This window comes from Triturus cristatus, chromosome 1_1 (assembly GCF_964204655.1).
Source record: "Triturus cristatus chromosome 1_1, aTriCri1.1, whole genome shotgun sequence".
NCBI classification, from domain to species: Eukaryota; Metazoa; Chordata; class Amphibia; order Caudata; family Salamandridae; genus Triturus; species Triturus cristatus.
Genome location: NC_140579.1, coordinates 634,526,387 through 634,542,041, shown reverse-complemented (window position 1 = coordinate 634,542,041; position 15,655 = coordinate 634,526,387). Strand labels below are relative to the sequence as shown.

At 45.8% G+C, this 15,655-nt stretch overlaps 1 protein-coding gene across 2 annotated transcripts in view; it reads left to right on the top strand.

Moving 5' to 3' along the window:
* Window positions 1-15,655, top strand: part of LOC146870743 (AP-1 complex subunit gamma-1-like) — a 294,245-nt gene that overhangs the window by 128,056 nt on the left and 150,534 nt on the right. For both annotated transcript variants that reach the window (XM_085646315.1, XM_085646317.1), the window contains exon 8: window positions 13,433-13,513. In XM_085646315.1, the coding sequence (XP_085502441.1) occupies window positions 13,433-13,513 (81 nt within the window). The remainder of the gene's footprint in view (window positions 1-13,432; window positions 13,514-15,655) is intronic.

The following is a 15,655-nucleotide window of genomic DNA, read 5'->3' as shown; positions in this document are numbered from 1 at the left end:
GAGCAGCACATTTTACAACTGCTAGTTCTTTAGGCAGCTGTATCGCCTCTAGCAATTTTCCAACCACTTCAGCATTCTTTATGGGAGTTCCACTTGAGGTCAGGAAACCTCTTTGTAGCCATAACTGGCCAAAATCATGGACAACTCCGAAGCCATACTGGCTGTCAGTCATCACAGTCACTCTCACATTTCTTCCAATCTTGCAAGCTTTCGTTAGGGCTACCAATTCTGCCACCTGAGCGGATTTAACTCCTTTCAAAGGTGATGCTTCCACAACTCCTGAAACTGTACACACAGCATATGCGGCACTCAGTGTTCCTTCATCTGTTCTCAAGCAAGATCCATCCACAAACAACACATGATCACTCTCAGGCAGTGGCAGATCTCTTATGTCTGGTCTTGGTTTTGTACAGTAATCAAGCACATCCAGGCAGTCATGATTAACTTAAATCCTCACTCCCACACATTCAGCATCAGGCAACAGTGTCGCTGGATTTACATTCACACATCTCTCAAGGCTCACATTTGTTGCACCAAGAATGACTTTCTCGTATTTAGTCAGCCGACTAGGAGACATGAACTGTGTCTGGCTCCTTGTTAAAAGGATTGCCACATCATGAGGTACGAATACCCGTACAGGATATCCCATTATGATTCCTTCACTTTGTTCCAGACTTCTGCATGTAGCAGCTACTGCTTTCAGGCAACCTGGTAAACCCACAGCTACTGGGTCAAGTGTTGATGAGAAGTACGCAATTGGCCTCCTCAGACGTCCATGTTTCTGGATTAACACTGAAAGTGCACATCCATTTCTCTCACTACAGTACAGCTCAAATTATTTTTCGTAATCTGGCATTCCAAGGGCAGGAGCTTCACATAGCCTGTTCTTTAACTCTTTAAATGCTGCCATTTCTTCTCGGTTTAATTCCAATGGGTCTTTCACCTCACTTTTTGTCAATTTTAATCAGTGGCTTGGCAATCAGGAAAAAGTTACTTATCCACTGACGACAGTAACCAACCATTCCCAGGAACATTCTTACTTCCCTTTGTGTCATTGGGGCTCTCATTCCTCTGATGATTTTAATCCTGTCAATGGTCACTTTCCTCAGGCCTTTCTCAATATTATGTCCCAAATACTGGACTTCTTTCTTGCAGAATTGTAATTTGGCTGGAGATACCTTTAATCCTCTATCTGCCAAATGATTCAGTAAAGCAATGGTGTCTACTTCACAAGCTTCACGTGTTTTTGATGCCACAAGCAGGTCATCAATATATTGGACCAAAACTGAATTTTCAGGCATTGTTAGACTCTCCAGAGATTTCTTCAGCAATTGATTAAATATCGAAGGGCTTTCTATATACCCCTGTGGAATTCGGCACCATGCCAAAATTCACTCTCCAAATCTAAATGAAAAAATCGGCTGGCTGTCATGAAGCAACGGGATTGAAAAGAAAGCATGGCACAAATCAATTACTGTATACCATTCTGCATCATGGGGAATCTGATACAAAATCACTGATGGATTTGGCACAATGGGACAGCATGACACGACAATCTTGTTAATTTTTCTCAAATCCTGTACTATTCTGAACTTTCCATTAGGTTTCTTCAGTCCCATTATTGGTGAATTACATGGGCTGCTCAATATTTCTCTTAACACCCCCTGCTGGATCATTTTCTCAATTATGGGTGTTATTCCTTCAATTATTTCAGGTGTCAGTCTGTATTGTGGAATGTTTGGGTAAACCACTCCCTCTTTTACGGTAATTTTTACTGGATCTACATTTCTCATCAAGCCCACATCTTCTCCAGTAAAATCCCAAACTGCTGCTTTTACTGTCTGTTTTAATTCTGGGGGTAATGCACCTGGATTAAACACAGCATATGTTCCCAAAGCCTCACATTCCCCGTTATCCATGGTCATTCTGTATAGGACATCCTCGTCTGGTGTTTCAAAGGTTATTCCATCTGGAGTACAGAAAATAGTGTAATTCATCTTGCACAGCAGGTCCCTGCCTAGCAAGTTCACGGGACTAGTGTCACACACCACAAATCGGTGCATTTCTGAAAATTTCCTTATTCTAACTCTTACTGGTTCAGTAAGATGAGTTTTTATCTGTGTGTTGGATACACCAACTACTTGGATTGCTTCATCCGAGAGAGGAAGATTCTTTATATCAGCTGACCTGACAGTCGATCTTGTAGCTCCTGTGTCAACTAGAAAAGTAACACTTTCACCATTGATTTTTCCATCTACAAATGGTCCTGCCTGGTCTATTTCTAGAGTTGCGCCAAGTACGCACTCCTCCTCCTCTCTTCGGCACCGTCAAAATTCTCCCTCAATCACTTCCCTCATTCCTTAGCCAATATTGTGACACAGCGCTTGCGCATTTTGGCTTGTTTACCTGCTCTTCATCGTAGAACCCCAAATCTTGGCTGTACTTCTGGGATCCTCTTCTTTGTGGCAAGGGTGGTTTTGGCACCTGATTCTGCTGCTTAACAGCCTTCTGCTGTTGCTGATGCTGACCACACCCCTCACTCTGCACCTGTGAATTCAATGATGGATTGTCATCATTAGTAGACGGTGGATTTTTACACTCGGATTTCCAGTGCCCTAATTTTCCACAGTTGTGGCAGGAACTTTGCTTCCTCAATATTACCTTTCCCTTTTCCTGGGCCAAATCTAGGTTTATTTCCTGGATTATTTGCTTGTTCCGCCAACTGAGCTTCCTGTCTTTCTGCAACTTTCACCTGTGCCCACATTGCCTTTTCCTTCAGTTTCCTTTGCTTTGCCTCAATCTCATCACTGAAGTATTTTGCATGTCTCAGGATCTCATCAATCTTTTTGCTCTGCCAGTCTACGGTATGCTGCCTTATCATTTCACTGATTTCAGGTCGCAAGCCATACACAAATCTATATACAAAATGGCTCAGATCCTTGTCACCCAGATGTTCCTCTCCACTGAACTGTTTGAAAGCCAGTATTAGCCTTTCATAGTAAGCATGGACTGATTCTTTCACTTCCTGATGTGTTCGATCTATTTTAACCCAGTCTGTTTCCTTGGGGGGTATCTTATTTTTCAGGAAAGCCATAACCTGCTCATACTTTGTTCATAACCTCCGGGTTTGGATCTCTCGGATATTCTTTAGTGGGCCAGTCTATGACTATCTTACATTCAGCCCACAGATCTGCTGGTACAATTATATCAAACAGACTATTCAGGTCGATCCACAGCACTTTTGACAACTTCACAAACCTGTCAACCTGTCTATACCACTCAACTGGCTTCTCCCTTAGCCGAGGGAAATCATTTGTAAATGACAAAATATCTTGTCTGGTCCATGGGACATGTACGTACCCTCCTCCTGGAATCTCCCTCATGGGATAAGCTGTCACTGCTTTCTCCTTTTCTTTCAGGGGGAATGTTGAGTAAGTTCTGTCTGCTGCATCCTCTCGCTTTCTATACCATCTATCTTTCCATCTTTCCACATCTCCCCATTTTCTCAGCAAAGCAATCATCTCCTTAATCTGTCCTGTTCGGCCTGCATTATTCAGATTCTCAATGTCTTTATCAGTAAAATCCACTCGGTAAGGCTTTTGTAAAGCTTTTACCTTGTCCATGTCGATTCCCATTTCACTGGCTATTCCTTTCAATCTGTCATGTATGTTCTTTGCTCTCCATGTGATACTCTTGCACAGGAATAAAATCTCCCCTTCCTGATAATTTTTCAGCGTTTCTGTAGGGATTATTCCTACAATCAGCTCCTCCATTTCCATACGTATTCTAGCTACATCAATTCCATGGGATTCCTTTTCTTTCCTCTGCAAAGCTTTCAGCCAATCATTCAAATCTTCCGCAGTTATCCCTGCGGATTTTTCTGCACTCCCTGGCTCTGTCACTCTTTGTGGTTCTAAGATCGATCCTCCAATCATTCTGTTCCCTTCCACACAACCAGAATTCAAACCTGAGTTAGTCTGCACATTCAACTCTCCTCCACATATGGTATGTCTCCACTGATTTTCTCCTGGTCTCCACTGATTTTCTCCCGTTTTCATTTCTGTCTGCTCTGGAGGAACAATCAATTTGTTGGCTACATATGGAACTGTCAAACCACTTTCGCCAACCCTCTGCTTGTCGAACACAGGCATAACCGGACCTATTGTTACAGGCACCGTAACTGCTTCAAGATTTTTCGTCAGTTCTCTGATTTTCTCCGTCAATTCAAATGTGGTCCTTGCTAGTTCTCTTGTCTTTTCATCCTCAATTTCATTCTCCCTTTCTCTTTCTCTCTCTTCTCTCTCTCTCTCTCTCTCTCTCTCTCTCTCTCTCTCTCTCTCTCTCTCTCTCTCTCTCTCTCTGCAAGGGAATTACTGCTTTTCAACTCAGGGGTCATAACCTCTGTTTTTATAATCCGCAGGGTGTCTCTCATTGGGGTAACTGCTGTTCCTACCTCTGGTTCTCGTCTATACGGGGGTGGTCTTTTGTAGAACATGTCATCTAAGACATCGTCATCAGACTCATTCGCCCCATACCTCCTTGTTTCTACATTATGTTCTTTCTCTGTACACTTTCTCCCTTCTGTCTCCTCTGCAGTTCTTACAGGATATAATCCCTCAGTCATGCTGGCATCTCGCCATCTTCTCATCCGATCATGATGAGTTTCGCGATCATACTTCCGCCCGAACATATACCTGTAATTCCCTCCACTTCTCTGCTTTTCTCGCTCATGCACTTCATCTTCCCATTCAGTCAATGCCTCAAATTGCGTTGGCCTAGGCCGAGGCTCTAGGCCCATCATCCTCTCCCGTAAGTTCCTCATTATGGCCAGATTAAATGAGCCATGCTCTGGGAACGCTAAAACTCCATCATCTTTAGTATACTTTACCCAGTTGTCTAACCAAATACAGGTATGATACCCATATTTCGCAACCATGAAGGATGCGGGGGTCCTTATCGGAGGAAGTAACTGTCCTTCCCTAGTCACAATATCCTTATCCTTGTCAAACCAGTTCTTAACTTTACTAAACAAGGATTTATTTTTCTTTTCCTCAGAGTGGTAATACATTTTCTTATTTTCCCCAACCCTTTTGTCTTTCTACAACTGTTCGATCTCCTGTCCAATTGCAGCGCGACTCACACTAACGCACCAATCCTGGAGCGTCTAAGTCACCCTGTATGTCTCCCAATCCTTGCGCGGCGTACACTAGCACACCAATCACCGTGCTTCCACCGTTCTAACCCACCGTCCAATCACAGCGCGGTCTTCCTGACGTCAGCAGTCGCTGCAGCAGCTTCTGATCCTGTCTCCTGTCTCTCTCGTCTACCCCTCCTTTACAAAACTACTCGGTAGACTTTGTTTCAACTTCTACGAGTCTGTTAGTTACAACATACAAACATCTCCATTGTCTGCTTCGCTAGCCACAGAACAGCAAAAGACCTTTCCCACGAGAATTCCGCCTTTCCCGAGAGCAGCGCTTACCTCTGCCCTACTACAGAATCGTTACTTCCGTTGATAAAGTAGCACATCCCTCTACTCTACCCTTCTAACAAGCACCAATTAACTGTTTTCTCCGGAATGCTCCTAAGAGTTTCACAATTAACCAGAATGCCTTCTCATTCACGCACTTTCACACCAGAAAATGTAGTACATTCACACAGAATTCTGTCTTTCCCGAGAACAGCGAACAGTCTGTCCTACTACAGAATTATATCACACATTAACAAAGCAGCGCTTACCTCTGCTCTGTCCTTCTAACATGCTCAGAGAATACCTATTACCTTTCTAGTGATAAGCGTTAACGGAATGCCATAAGGATCCCTGATACCTAAGACCAGAACTTCACAGATAACCTTCGCTATCATATACACTTCTCTCACACAGAAAATACGTTTCTAATGGTAACACACAGCGATGCTACCTCATCGAACCCAGACAATGCGACGCGCAACTTCAATTGTCACACGTTTTCCCCTGTCTACATACAGGGCTAACAATCCCGCCTTTTTTCCGAGAGCAGCACTCCCTTGCCCTACTACGGAACTGTCACCGACTTCCTACGTCCCAGAAGCCGTACACACTACACAAAACTCAATACGATTTCAATAAACAGTGTTAGTGCAAACATCAATATCAATCAATAATCAATAAGCTTATATACACGCAAATTCACCAGATCAAGACAATAGTTAACCATCATTCTGCTACCAAGAAACTGGTGCAGATCAGAGCTTCCGAATCCCCTCTACTTCCACGGACGGAATGATCTCACAGTCACACACGCACACACACATCACACGCTGGTGGGGCCCATAACACCAACGTTCATCCTACCACTCTATCCGTGCCATGTATAAGGGGAAACACCTTTTTCTTTACCTAAAGAAATCTGCATATACCTTGAGGTCAATGGCATCAACTAGTTGCTATAGATTTGGTGAAAAACATCATATTACACTCCATATTCAAATAACATGACAATAAAATAACCACCCGACACAGTAATTCAAACAGAATTTTGATTATCTAAAAATTGTAAGAAAAGCCAATTAAATGCAAGTTCATTTCTCTCATATTTACCTATTCTGGCTAAAAGTCAGATCCTAAGTCAGAACCGGTCCTCAGCAAAATAGTTAGTTTTAGCCGTCATGTAGAGTCACCGTCCTCTCCGTCAGCATCGGGACCTCTGATCATCAGTTTGGGAAGAAGTGGCGCTAGACCTCTCTAGTCTACTAATATTTATACTAAAATTACATTCCAAATGTTGCAATCATATCTTACAAAACCGTCGAATGGCTGTAATTATGTCGTCTTGGTACATTGAGATACAACGGTAGTTTCTCTCACGCATTGATAGTCTCAAATAATTAATAGAAATTAGGAGTCCATAACTAATTTGTTACTTCTACGGATGTCTCTTTAGGGTAAATTGTATCCCCTCCGTGGGACCACTATAAGTTCATCATGTCGGTATTTGGATTAGTAACAAATCTCCACGTTCAGGGGCATTTGGCATCTCTCCCAGATTTGTCATCATGTTCATGGCTTTTCAGTTCATCAGGAGGGCAAGGTCGCAGTCAGCGCGAAGCCTCCTTTCAATTATTCATCTACACAAATGCAGGCTGCGGGTGGTAGCCATTTTCTAACAGGCCACAATGGTTAACTTAAGTAAAAAGAAACACAAAACATAATTACTGCATAGAAATGATTATACAGTATTATTCCCCTGCTAATACCCTTATGTGTATGCATTTACCTAGCCATTTGCGACATCAAAAGCCATTAATGCGTATTAATTATAAGCGCAAAACAAAATAACATTACATAAGCAACATCTATTTCTGTCAGTTTGCTCACCAACTTAGTTCACTTATTATTTTAGCCATGCAATAGCATTCCCACGTGTAATTCTTCTGTTAATAAGGTTGATTAGACAAGACTCGACAAATCTTTAGTGATTAATAATTAATCAGTAGTACTTTTAATTATAACATGCGAAAATGAAACAGGTATTTGGGTTTAAAGTAAAAACCCTGCTCCATCACTCCGACCGATTGTTTTAATGAGCTCGGAGTTTGCCCCGGATAGCAGTCAGGGGCCGCAACGTCTGCCTGGAAGGTTGGGCCTTATGCGCCTGCTCCCGCACCGCGAGCTCTGCCTCCAACGCCTCGCGCTCCGCCCTCCTCAATCTGTTAAGAGCCGCGTTAATGGCCAAGCAACTACCCCGTATAGAAGCCTTAAAGGCATCCCAGGTAGTAAAAACCGAGGTGTCCTGCACCGGATTAAGCTCAAAGAACTCCCAAATCGCCTTATGGAGCGCCCTGCAGGAGGGGTCGTCTCTCACCAGTGACGCCGGAAAATACCACCGGCGCGGAGCATCCCCCTCCGGCGCCCACTGGAGGCCCAGCGCAAACAGGCTGTGATCAGAGATAGCAAGAGGAAAAATCTTGGCTTCTCTCAGGGACCCCCGGAGGGACTGACTAAAAGAAATGTGATCTAACCGTGAATACGAGTGATGCACATGGGAGAAAAAGTGTAGTCTCGAGAGAGTGGGTATAGGGAACGCCATCCGTCTAACAAGCCCAGCTCCTCAAAGCGCCTGCGCGTCTCGTCGGAGAATACCCCTATCTCCGTTCTCCGGCTATGAGAGCAGTCCAACTCCCGATCCCACACCAAGTTAAAATCTCCCAGCACGAAGAGTGCCCCTTCCGCAAAGTCCTCCACAGATCGCAGAAGGTCCAGGAGGAACCTATTTTGCCCCACGTTGGGAGCGTACAGCACGAGGAACGAGCAAGTCCTACCAAGAAGCACCCCCTTGACAAGGAGCCACCTACCCTCCCTGTCGCTTCTAACTCCCAAAGGTTGGAAGTGAAGCGTCGAGCGGAACATCAGGGCTACTCCCCGCTGCTTGGAAGCCGCCGAGGACCTATAAATAAGGGGGAATTGCTTATGCTTCAACCGGGCTTCATCTCGCCGAGCCAGGTGGGTCTCCTGGAGACCAACCACATCTAGGTGGTGATCCAAGATATACTTCCAGACCTTTTGGCGTTTCTGGGGAGAGTTCAACCCCTTCACATTCCAAGTTCCTAAGGTAACAGGCATTCTTCACACAGCCCAACTCCCAGCTCACCCAGAATCCATCTATACAAAGGGAACTCCCCGCTCCATATACCATCGCTGTCCAGAAACGCCTCCTCCCAAGCAGGCCAGTAGCTCACCTCAGGGCCACCACCCCCAGACCATCCCCAGCGACAGCCCTGGCTCGTGCCCCAGGGCGACCCAGAGCCTAAGTGACAGCGCACGTAACTGCAGACCCCCCACCCCGCCTCGAGTACAGGCCCCTTCGAAGCCTAGCGTGTCTCCCATCCCTCACCACACAACCGCTCCCCCCTACCCTCCCCGGCCCCCCTCTCCACACCCCCACTGATTGAGACCCGCAAATCCACCTTTCAAGCAGCTTTTGGCCACCACCACTGACAGTTCCCCATCCCTCCTCCCCCCACCCCTCCCCGCAGCCCCCCCTCTCCCCCCAAAAACCCCCCACCCAACACTCAAACAAAACCCAAAGGCAAAAAATAAAAACCAACCCCAACATAAAAATTGCAACAACACAAACATTTCAACCAAGAGGGCTGACGTTGAGACCCTCAGGAAACGATGTCCCAGGAGACAGTCAGTGTCCCAGTCGCTCATCGGCCCGGGGCGTCTTCCCCAAAAGTACATAGTTACCCACGGTACCTGAGTGGAAGAGGGGGGGGCGTCCCTCCACCGCCAAACAGCCTTCCCTCTGCCTTCAAGCAGCCAACGAGCTGTCCCGCGGCGATACCCCCGTTGCAGTCACCACGGAGGCCACCGCTCCATTCCGTTCCTGCTGACTGGCCGCCGTGTCCGGCCCGTTCTGCTCCGCCTGCCTTCCTAATCAGTGCCAGGATGAAGAGCACCGCCGGCGCCCCGAGGGTAAACGCCCATCTCCCCGAAAGGGTGCAGTGTCCTCCAACCCAAGAAGGTCCCTGGCCGCCTGCAGTGATCTAAGTTGGACCAGCCTGTTCTGCCATCGAAAGATGAGGCGAAAGGGATGACCCCAGGAGTACGCCACATTCTGGTCGTGTAGGAACATCGTCACGGGCCGAAATACACGTCGCTTCTGCAGCGTAGAGGCCGCCAGATCTTGGAAGAGCTGAGGATGGTGATCCCTGAAGGGTAAATTAGCGATACTCCTCGCCTTTCGAAGAATACGTTCCTTGAGCTGGAAATCATTGACGAAAACCAAGATGTCTGGTGGGGGGACCCCGAACCTCGCGGCAGCCCCACTCTGTGAACCCTGTCCATCTTGACCTCGTGGAGATCATCGTCGCCAAGGATTTGCAAGAAGAGAGCTTCAACATATCCACGCAGATCTCCCGCCTCGCCGTCCCAGGGCACCGCTCGAATACGGATGTTGTTTCGACGAGATCGGTTTTCCAGGTCTTCCGCATGGGCCTGAAGATCCAAGTTCTGCTCCGTTAGTCGAAGCACCTCCTGTTGAAGCTGGTGGACGTCGCCCGCCAGGCCGAGATCATGCTCCTCCAATGTTGCCACCCGCTCGCCAATGCCGTCCACATCTCTTCTCACCTCTCTAAGATCTGATGCGAGCTGGGAGCGGAGGTTCGAGATATCCTCTTTGATGGCAGAGAAAAGTTCTAACATAAAGGCTTTAGTGGCAGGTGCGTCCTCGTCTCACTGCTGAGAGGAAGCGCTGGTACCCCGGGGCGTCGCCGGCTGCGCGCCTCTTGGGGGCCCTTCTCTGCCCGTTTTGCCCTTGCGGGGCCCAGTTGACATCGTGCGCGATCTGGTGGGCGTATGGTATGCAAGACCGGGGGTGGACTCCTCTTCTTTCGACCGTCTTCACCACGGCGGGCAGCTCCTCCGCTACTGCTCCACCGGTGCTATCGCAAGACTGGGGCCCCGCGTCAGGGACTCCTCGCCACACACCGTAAGGCGAGCCCACCGTCGCTGGAGCACACGACCTCCACCTCTCCTCTACACCCCGCCAGCCAGGCCAGCGTCCGCACCTCCACTGTATGGCCCCCGGAAGGTCCTGTTGTCGCGGTCCTGAGCCGCCAAGGTGGTCAGCAGTTGACGCCTGTAGGCACAGCTAAGGCAGGGAATGCGCGTCCCACCAACCGCATTCAGGCCCACAGGTACGCAGGTTGCAGGTCTCTCCCCTCAGCTAGGTGCAGCAGCAGCGATGCCCCACATGTAACCTCCCAGGGCTCTCGGGCCCAGCGACATTCCAACGAAGGGGGGGGGGGGGGGGGGAGAAAGCTCACCGGCGTATGGAAGCAGCGGTTCGAGGGATGAAGAAGGCCTCACACCAACAATGATCGCCCAGGCCCGAGCGTTGCACAAGAGGGCGCTCCCTACCTCCGCAGGTCCTCTGCCGATGCCCCGGCTGGAGTGGAGTCTCCTCGGGCCCCCAAGTTCCCGCCAGCTCTCCACAGATCCGGGTGGTCCACGAACCCGACGGTCCAATGCCACTCCTCCAACGTCGGCGCCCTCCGGATCTCACCGCAGCTCCTCACAGGCGTGACCTCCGCTCGGCGCGGCCGCCACCAGCGCGCACCCCTCACAGCACCGATCCTGCCGCGAGATCAACCGGGCAGTCCCCCTCCGGCCGGGCTGCCGGTCGACGCTCCGTAAGGCTCGCAGCACTGGTGCCTGAAGCAACTCTGTAGTGGGAGCGCGGCAAAGGGCCCGCCCCCAGCCGCGTCCGCACGCAAGGCTCCCGGTCTTGTCCGCCGGCCTCACTCACTATAGGCCCCAACGCCGCCAGTGGATCCGCCTCTGCTCCCGAGGTCGCAAAAAGCGGCAAAGCTCCTCCAGGGCCTCCGGGGGACAAGCGCCAGCTCCGGGTGTCAGCCGGGAGACCCAAGGGAAGGCGCAACACAACGCTAAGCAGGTACGGCGGCGGAGGGACAGAAAGCACGTCCTACTCCGTCGCCATCTTGGACACGCCCCCCTTTTTAGATATTTTTAAGATATTTTTTCTTTAAGTACTTCATTACTTCTTGGGTTGTATGGCTGTACTCGATAAATTGTTTTTAGAATATATAGAGACTAGCGATAATTTTTGCCTACCTATTACCACTTTACTAAAGTGGTAATAGGTAGGGAAAAACTATAACACCTAATACTTAGCTATATCTAAGGCCCTAAGCCAGAACACTGGCAAAGTGGCCTTAAAGCAACATGGTTACATTAAACTTTTGTAAAGGCAGTCATTATCCAATCAGATAATGACTTGTCATTGCCATGTACCACAGTAGATTCACAAAATGTCACTAAATCCATGAAAGTACTGTGGTCACAGATATCACTAAGTTTAAATGTCTTTTAACTTAAAAAATACTTACACTCCTTACCTCCAGTATCCAAAAAGGATCATCTGCACTCCATAATGTATTAACCTGCCAATTGTCATGTAAATCCGTTCAGCCATTTGTGCTGAAATATAGTAGTCTATGGAAAATGCATTTGTGGAAAAACAAGTTTTGGGACTCTTCACACCCCCCCCCCCTTTCATCTGTGCACCCCCTTAATGATACATCACAAAAATGTACAGTGTCACAAAATGTTGAAAATGCTATAGGTCTGGAAAGTTTTGTGGTGATTTGTCAAATGGGTAAAAAGTTATTGGGGGGCAAAAATGTGAGGAATTCTTATCTCTTGGAATTTTAATTATAACTACAGAGTGGCAATCAAATGTGTCTCTTAGTTGTTCATGAATTAATTCTGAAACTTTATATATGCAGCCTAGTTTATTTTTTTGTGCTTCCTTGCAACTTATAGTAGGATTGTGCTACATACGAAGCCCAAAGTGAATGAAAGTCAGTTATATCCTCCATATAGTAGTTTGTGAAGCTCACTGCTAGGTCACTTTTACATTTTGTTGCACAGGAGTGCATAGGGAAAATGTTTTTTGTTTGGGTTGTTGGGCACAGTTTTATTTTGTGAGACTGAGAGCATGCAAAGAAAACACATGTAGTTTAAGATGTATTGTATTTGTTATGTCTTTGTTTTTTGGTTTTCCATTAGCATATGACCATAAATGGGTCTTTCTGTTGTTCCTGTAGTAAATCTGAAACTTTACATATGCAGTCTAGTTTATTTTTTGGGCTTCCTTGCTACTTTCAGTAGTATTGTGCTACTCTGATAGCTCTGCGTTTTTGGCCCTTATAACTTCATAATCACTTGCAATAGCAAAAATGATAATCTACACGTTTGCTGTGAAATTTCATTACAATCCGTTCAGCCTTCGCAGGGGTGTGATTTTTTTATCACAATACTCTTCTGATACGTTTCTGATATGTGCAGTAACATAAGTGGGCCTTTTACTACAGACTATTAGGCAACTCTACCTATCCTTCTCTGACCTTCAGTCCTAAACTCCCTGCAGAACAAAAATCAATTTTTATAAAATGAAAATTTGTGTCTTTGATTTAAACATCAACCTTTTGGACCAGTATTTTATTTTATGAACCAACTTATGTACCAAGAGGTTGGTTCTCAAAAAAAAGGAATTGCGGGGGCAGAGAGGGAGGTGTTGGAGGATGACCTGCCTAATAATCATTAGGCAGGTCCCAATTTGTGGCTCTGTATCACTGACCGCACCCACCAAAGCAGCTACCCATATGGGTGTGTGCTTGTTGAGTAGCTGTAAGAAAATGAGTACTTTAAAACGGGTTGATGACGGGAACATAGTCTGTTTTTACTGTAAGATATATTTCCCCCATAAATGATTTTCTCCTCCCCCCCCCCCCCTATTTTTCTGGTCCACCCTTACACACGTAACCTCCGCCTCAGTGTGTGCATCTACTGCTCTTATATGCCTCTCTTTCATCTTGCCCCCTCAGCGGTACACACCTTGTCTTATTGTTCTCTCTTTTCACACAGGTTCAGATCCTACACCTTCTAAGAGTTTTGGGTCAGAACGATGAGGCCTGCAGTGATGCCATGAACGACACCCTGGCGCAGGTAAAGGGTGAAGCAAGAGGAGGGGGGAGGAGGAGAGGTTATATTGCATTATGGAGTCAAGTGATTTTGTTGCAGTGGCCAAGTGTTCTCTTGCAGTGGGGCCCATGTTGTGGCACCAATTTTACTCATTGTGAAATTTTAAGTATGTTGGGATTTGTAGTTTTACGTTCTCCATTGTAAGTATATACCTATGGGACTCTGAATGTAAATGATGTTGGACAAACATCCAGAACTGGCTGAAAGTAACTCAGTTGGCATAAGGTCAGTTGTTACAGATGAAATGGAGCTGGTTTGCATAAGACCGTGCTGCTGAAGAAATGCAGTGCTGGGGAGGAGAGAGCCAAGGACTCCTTTTTTTGCTGTAGTGACCAAACATTGCTCTTAGAGGCAGCAACATTGCCACAAAGAGGCCTGCAACAAATGCCCTATTTAAACTGAAAAGATGAAATCATCCACTCCAGATCGGCCGCGGACAGACTGCGACCCAAGTGCTTTCACCTCCACAGATGCTGGTCAGGGCAAGCACAAGAATATCGGATAGAACAATTTAGCTTTTTTGCATGTGTCGTACAAACCGTGGTTCTCAGACGTAGAAATCCGCCATTCTTGTTGACCGCTTAAAACTGCTACAAATGTAAAAATGTTTTATGCGCCGTGTCCTTAAAGAATGATTATTTTATCATGCAAAATATAGTTCTTCTTAAGTAACTATGTATGTTTGGTTACACTGAGATCTCTTATCCTATCATACTCTGGGATTAATTATTGGCCTCTAATACAATCGAGGATAGGGAAGTAAATCATTGAAACCAAATGCAAACTAAATGAAACAGAAAATAATGCTTCTTAAAAACTGCACGCACATGGTGAGTCTTAAGTAAAGCAATATAGCACGCATACATTATATGATAAATCAGTATTCTGTTGAAAATTCCTGTTTAAACTATTTTTACACATCTGCTTTCATCTTCAGGCAGCTATAAAGTGTTGCTCATAAAAACAGGCAATCCTGGGTGTACATCTAGACTACCAGGATGCACCAGAATTACCACATGCATTTAGATTTTAATTGTCACAGTCTCAGTATGTGTTTACTCACACATTTCTTATTCTATATTGCACAGTCTCCCAAAGCTGTAACCTTGATATATCAACGTCATGTAATTCTGAGAGGTCTTCCAGAGTCGCATATTTCTTGTTTCTGGCTCTAATGCCATTATCATGCTCCTGGGTTATTGTCTTGATAAAGAGTGAATAGTTCAACTCACATTCATAAAGTGTTCCATTCATTCTGAAGTGCTCATGACTAGTTTGTATTTGGCATCACAATTAATAAGTTAGTTGATTTTTTGACACAACTGCTGTCTCCGCTTATTTTTTTTTACTGGTGTTTTCCTGTAACTCGTATTTACAAATACTACATTTTGCACTTTTGAGAAAACCTGGTAATGTGCCCTGCGATCAGCTATGAAAAGGAAATAGACGGTGCTGACTGTAGGTCTGTATCTGATTTAAGTTCAATGCTCTTCTAAATATTATCTTAACATGGTTAGTTAGTATTTTTTAAAGACTGTCATCTGCAGATTGAATCACCCAATGATTGTTAATTAATGGGGCAGGAATGACCTATATATATTAATGCTGTTTATAACTCTGGATTTTAGTAACATTCTTGTCTTTGCCAGGATACAATACCGTCTATTTACTAGTCTTCTTTACTTTATTGAAAGCCCATTCCAACACATCTGCATTATGGGAATTCTTCATGCTTTCCACAGCCGAGTTGCTCTATTTCTCAGCTTTTGTGCAATTTAATTTTTTTAGATTTCTAAATTTCAGTATAGGTGTTTCTTGCCAGGTACTTTTCACTTCGGTGAGCCTAGTAAACATTTTGGTTGTAATTTATTGTTTAACAGAAATTTTTCCAAATTGCTAATTAATTCTTGCGTTTGGGTTTATTTCAAACGGATATCCTTGTATAATTAATTATGTGCATTTTTCCCGTCACGTGAACACATATTTAGTTCAGTCCCACACTTTGAGCAGGTTATCTCTGCTCCTTGCGCGTGGATGTTAATGTTGTATTGCCCTCTGAAAGCCCACGTCACTTCTTGCGCCATCAGACCATGCACAGATGTACAT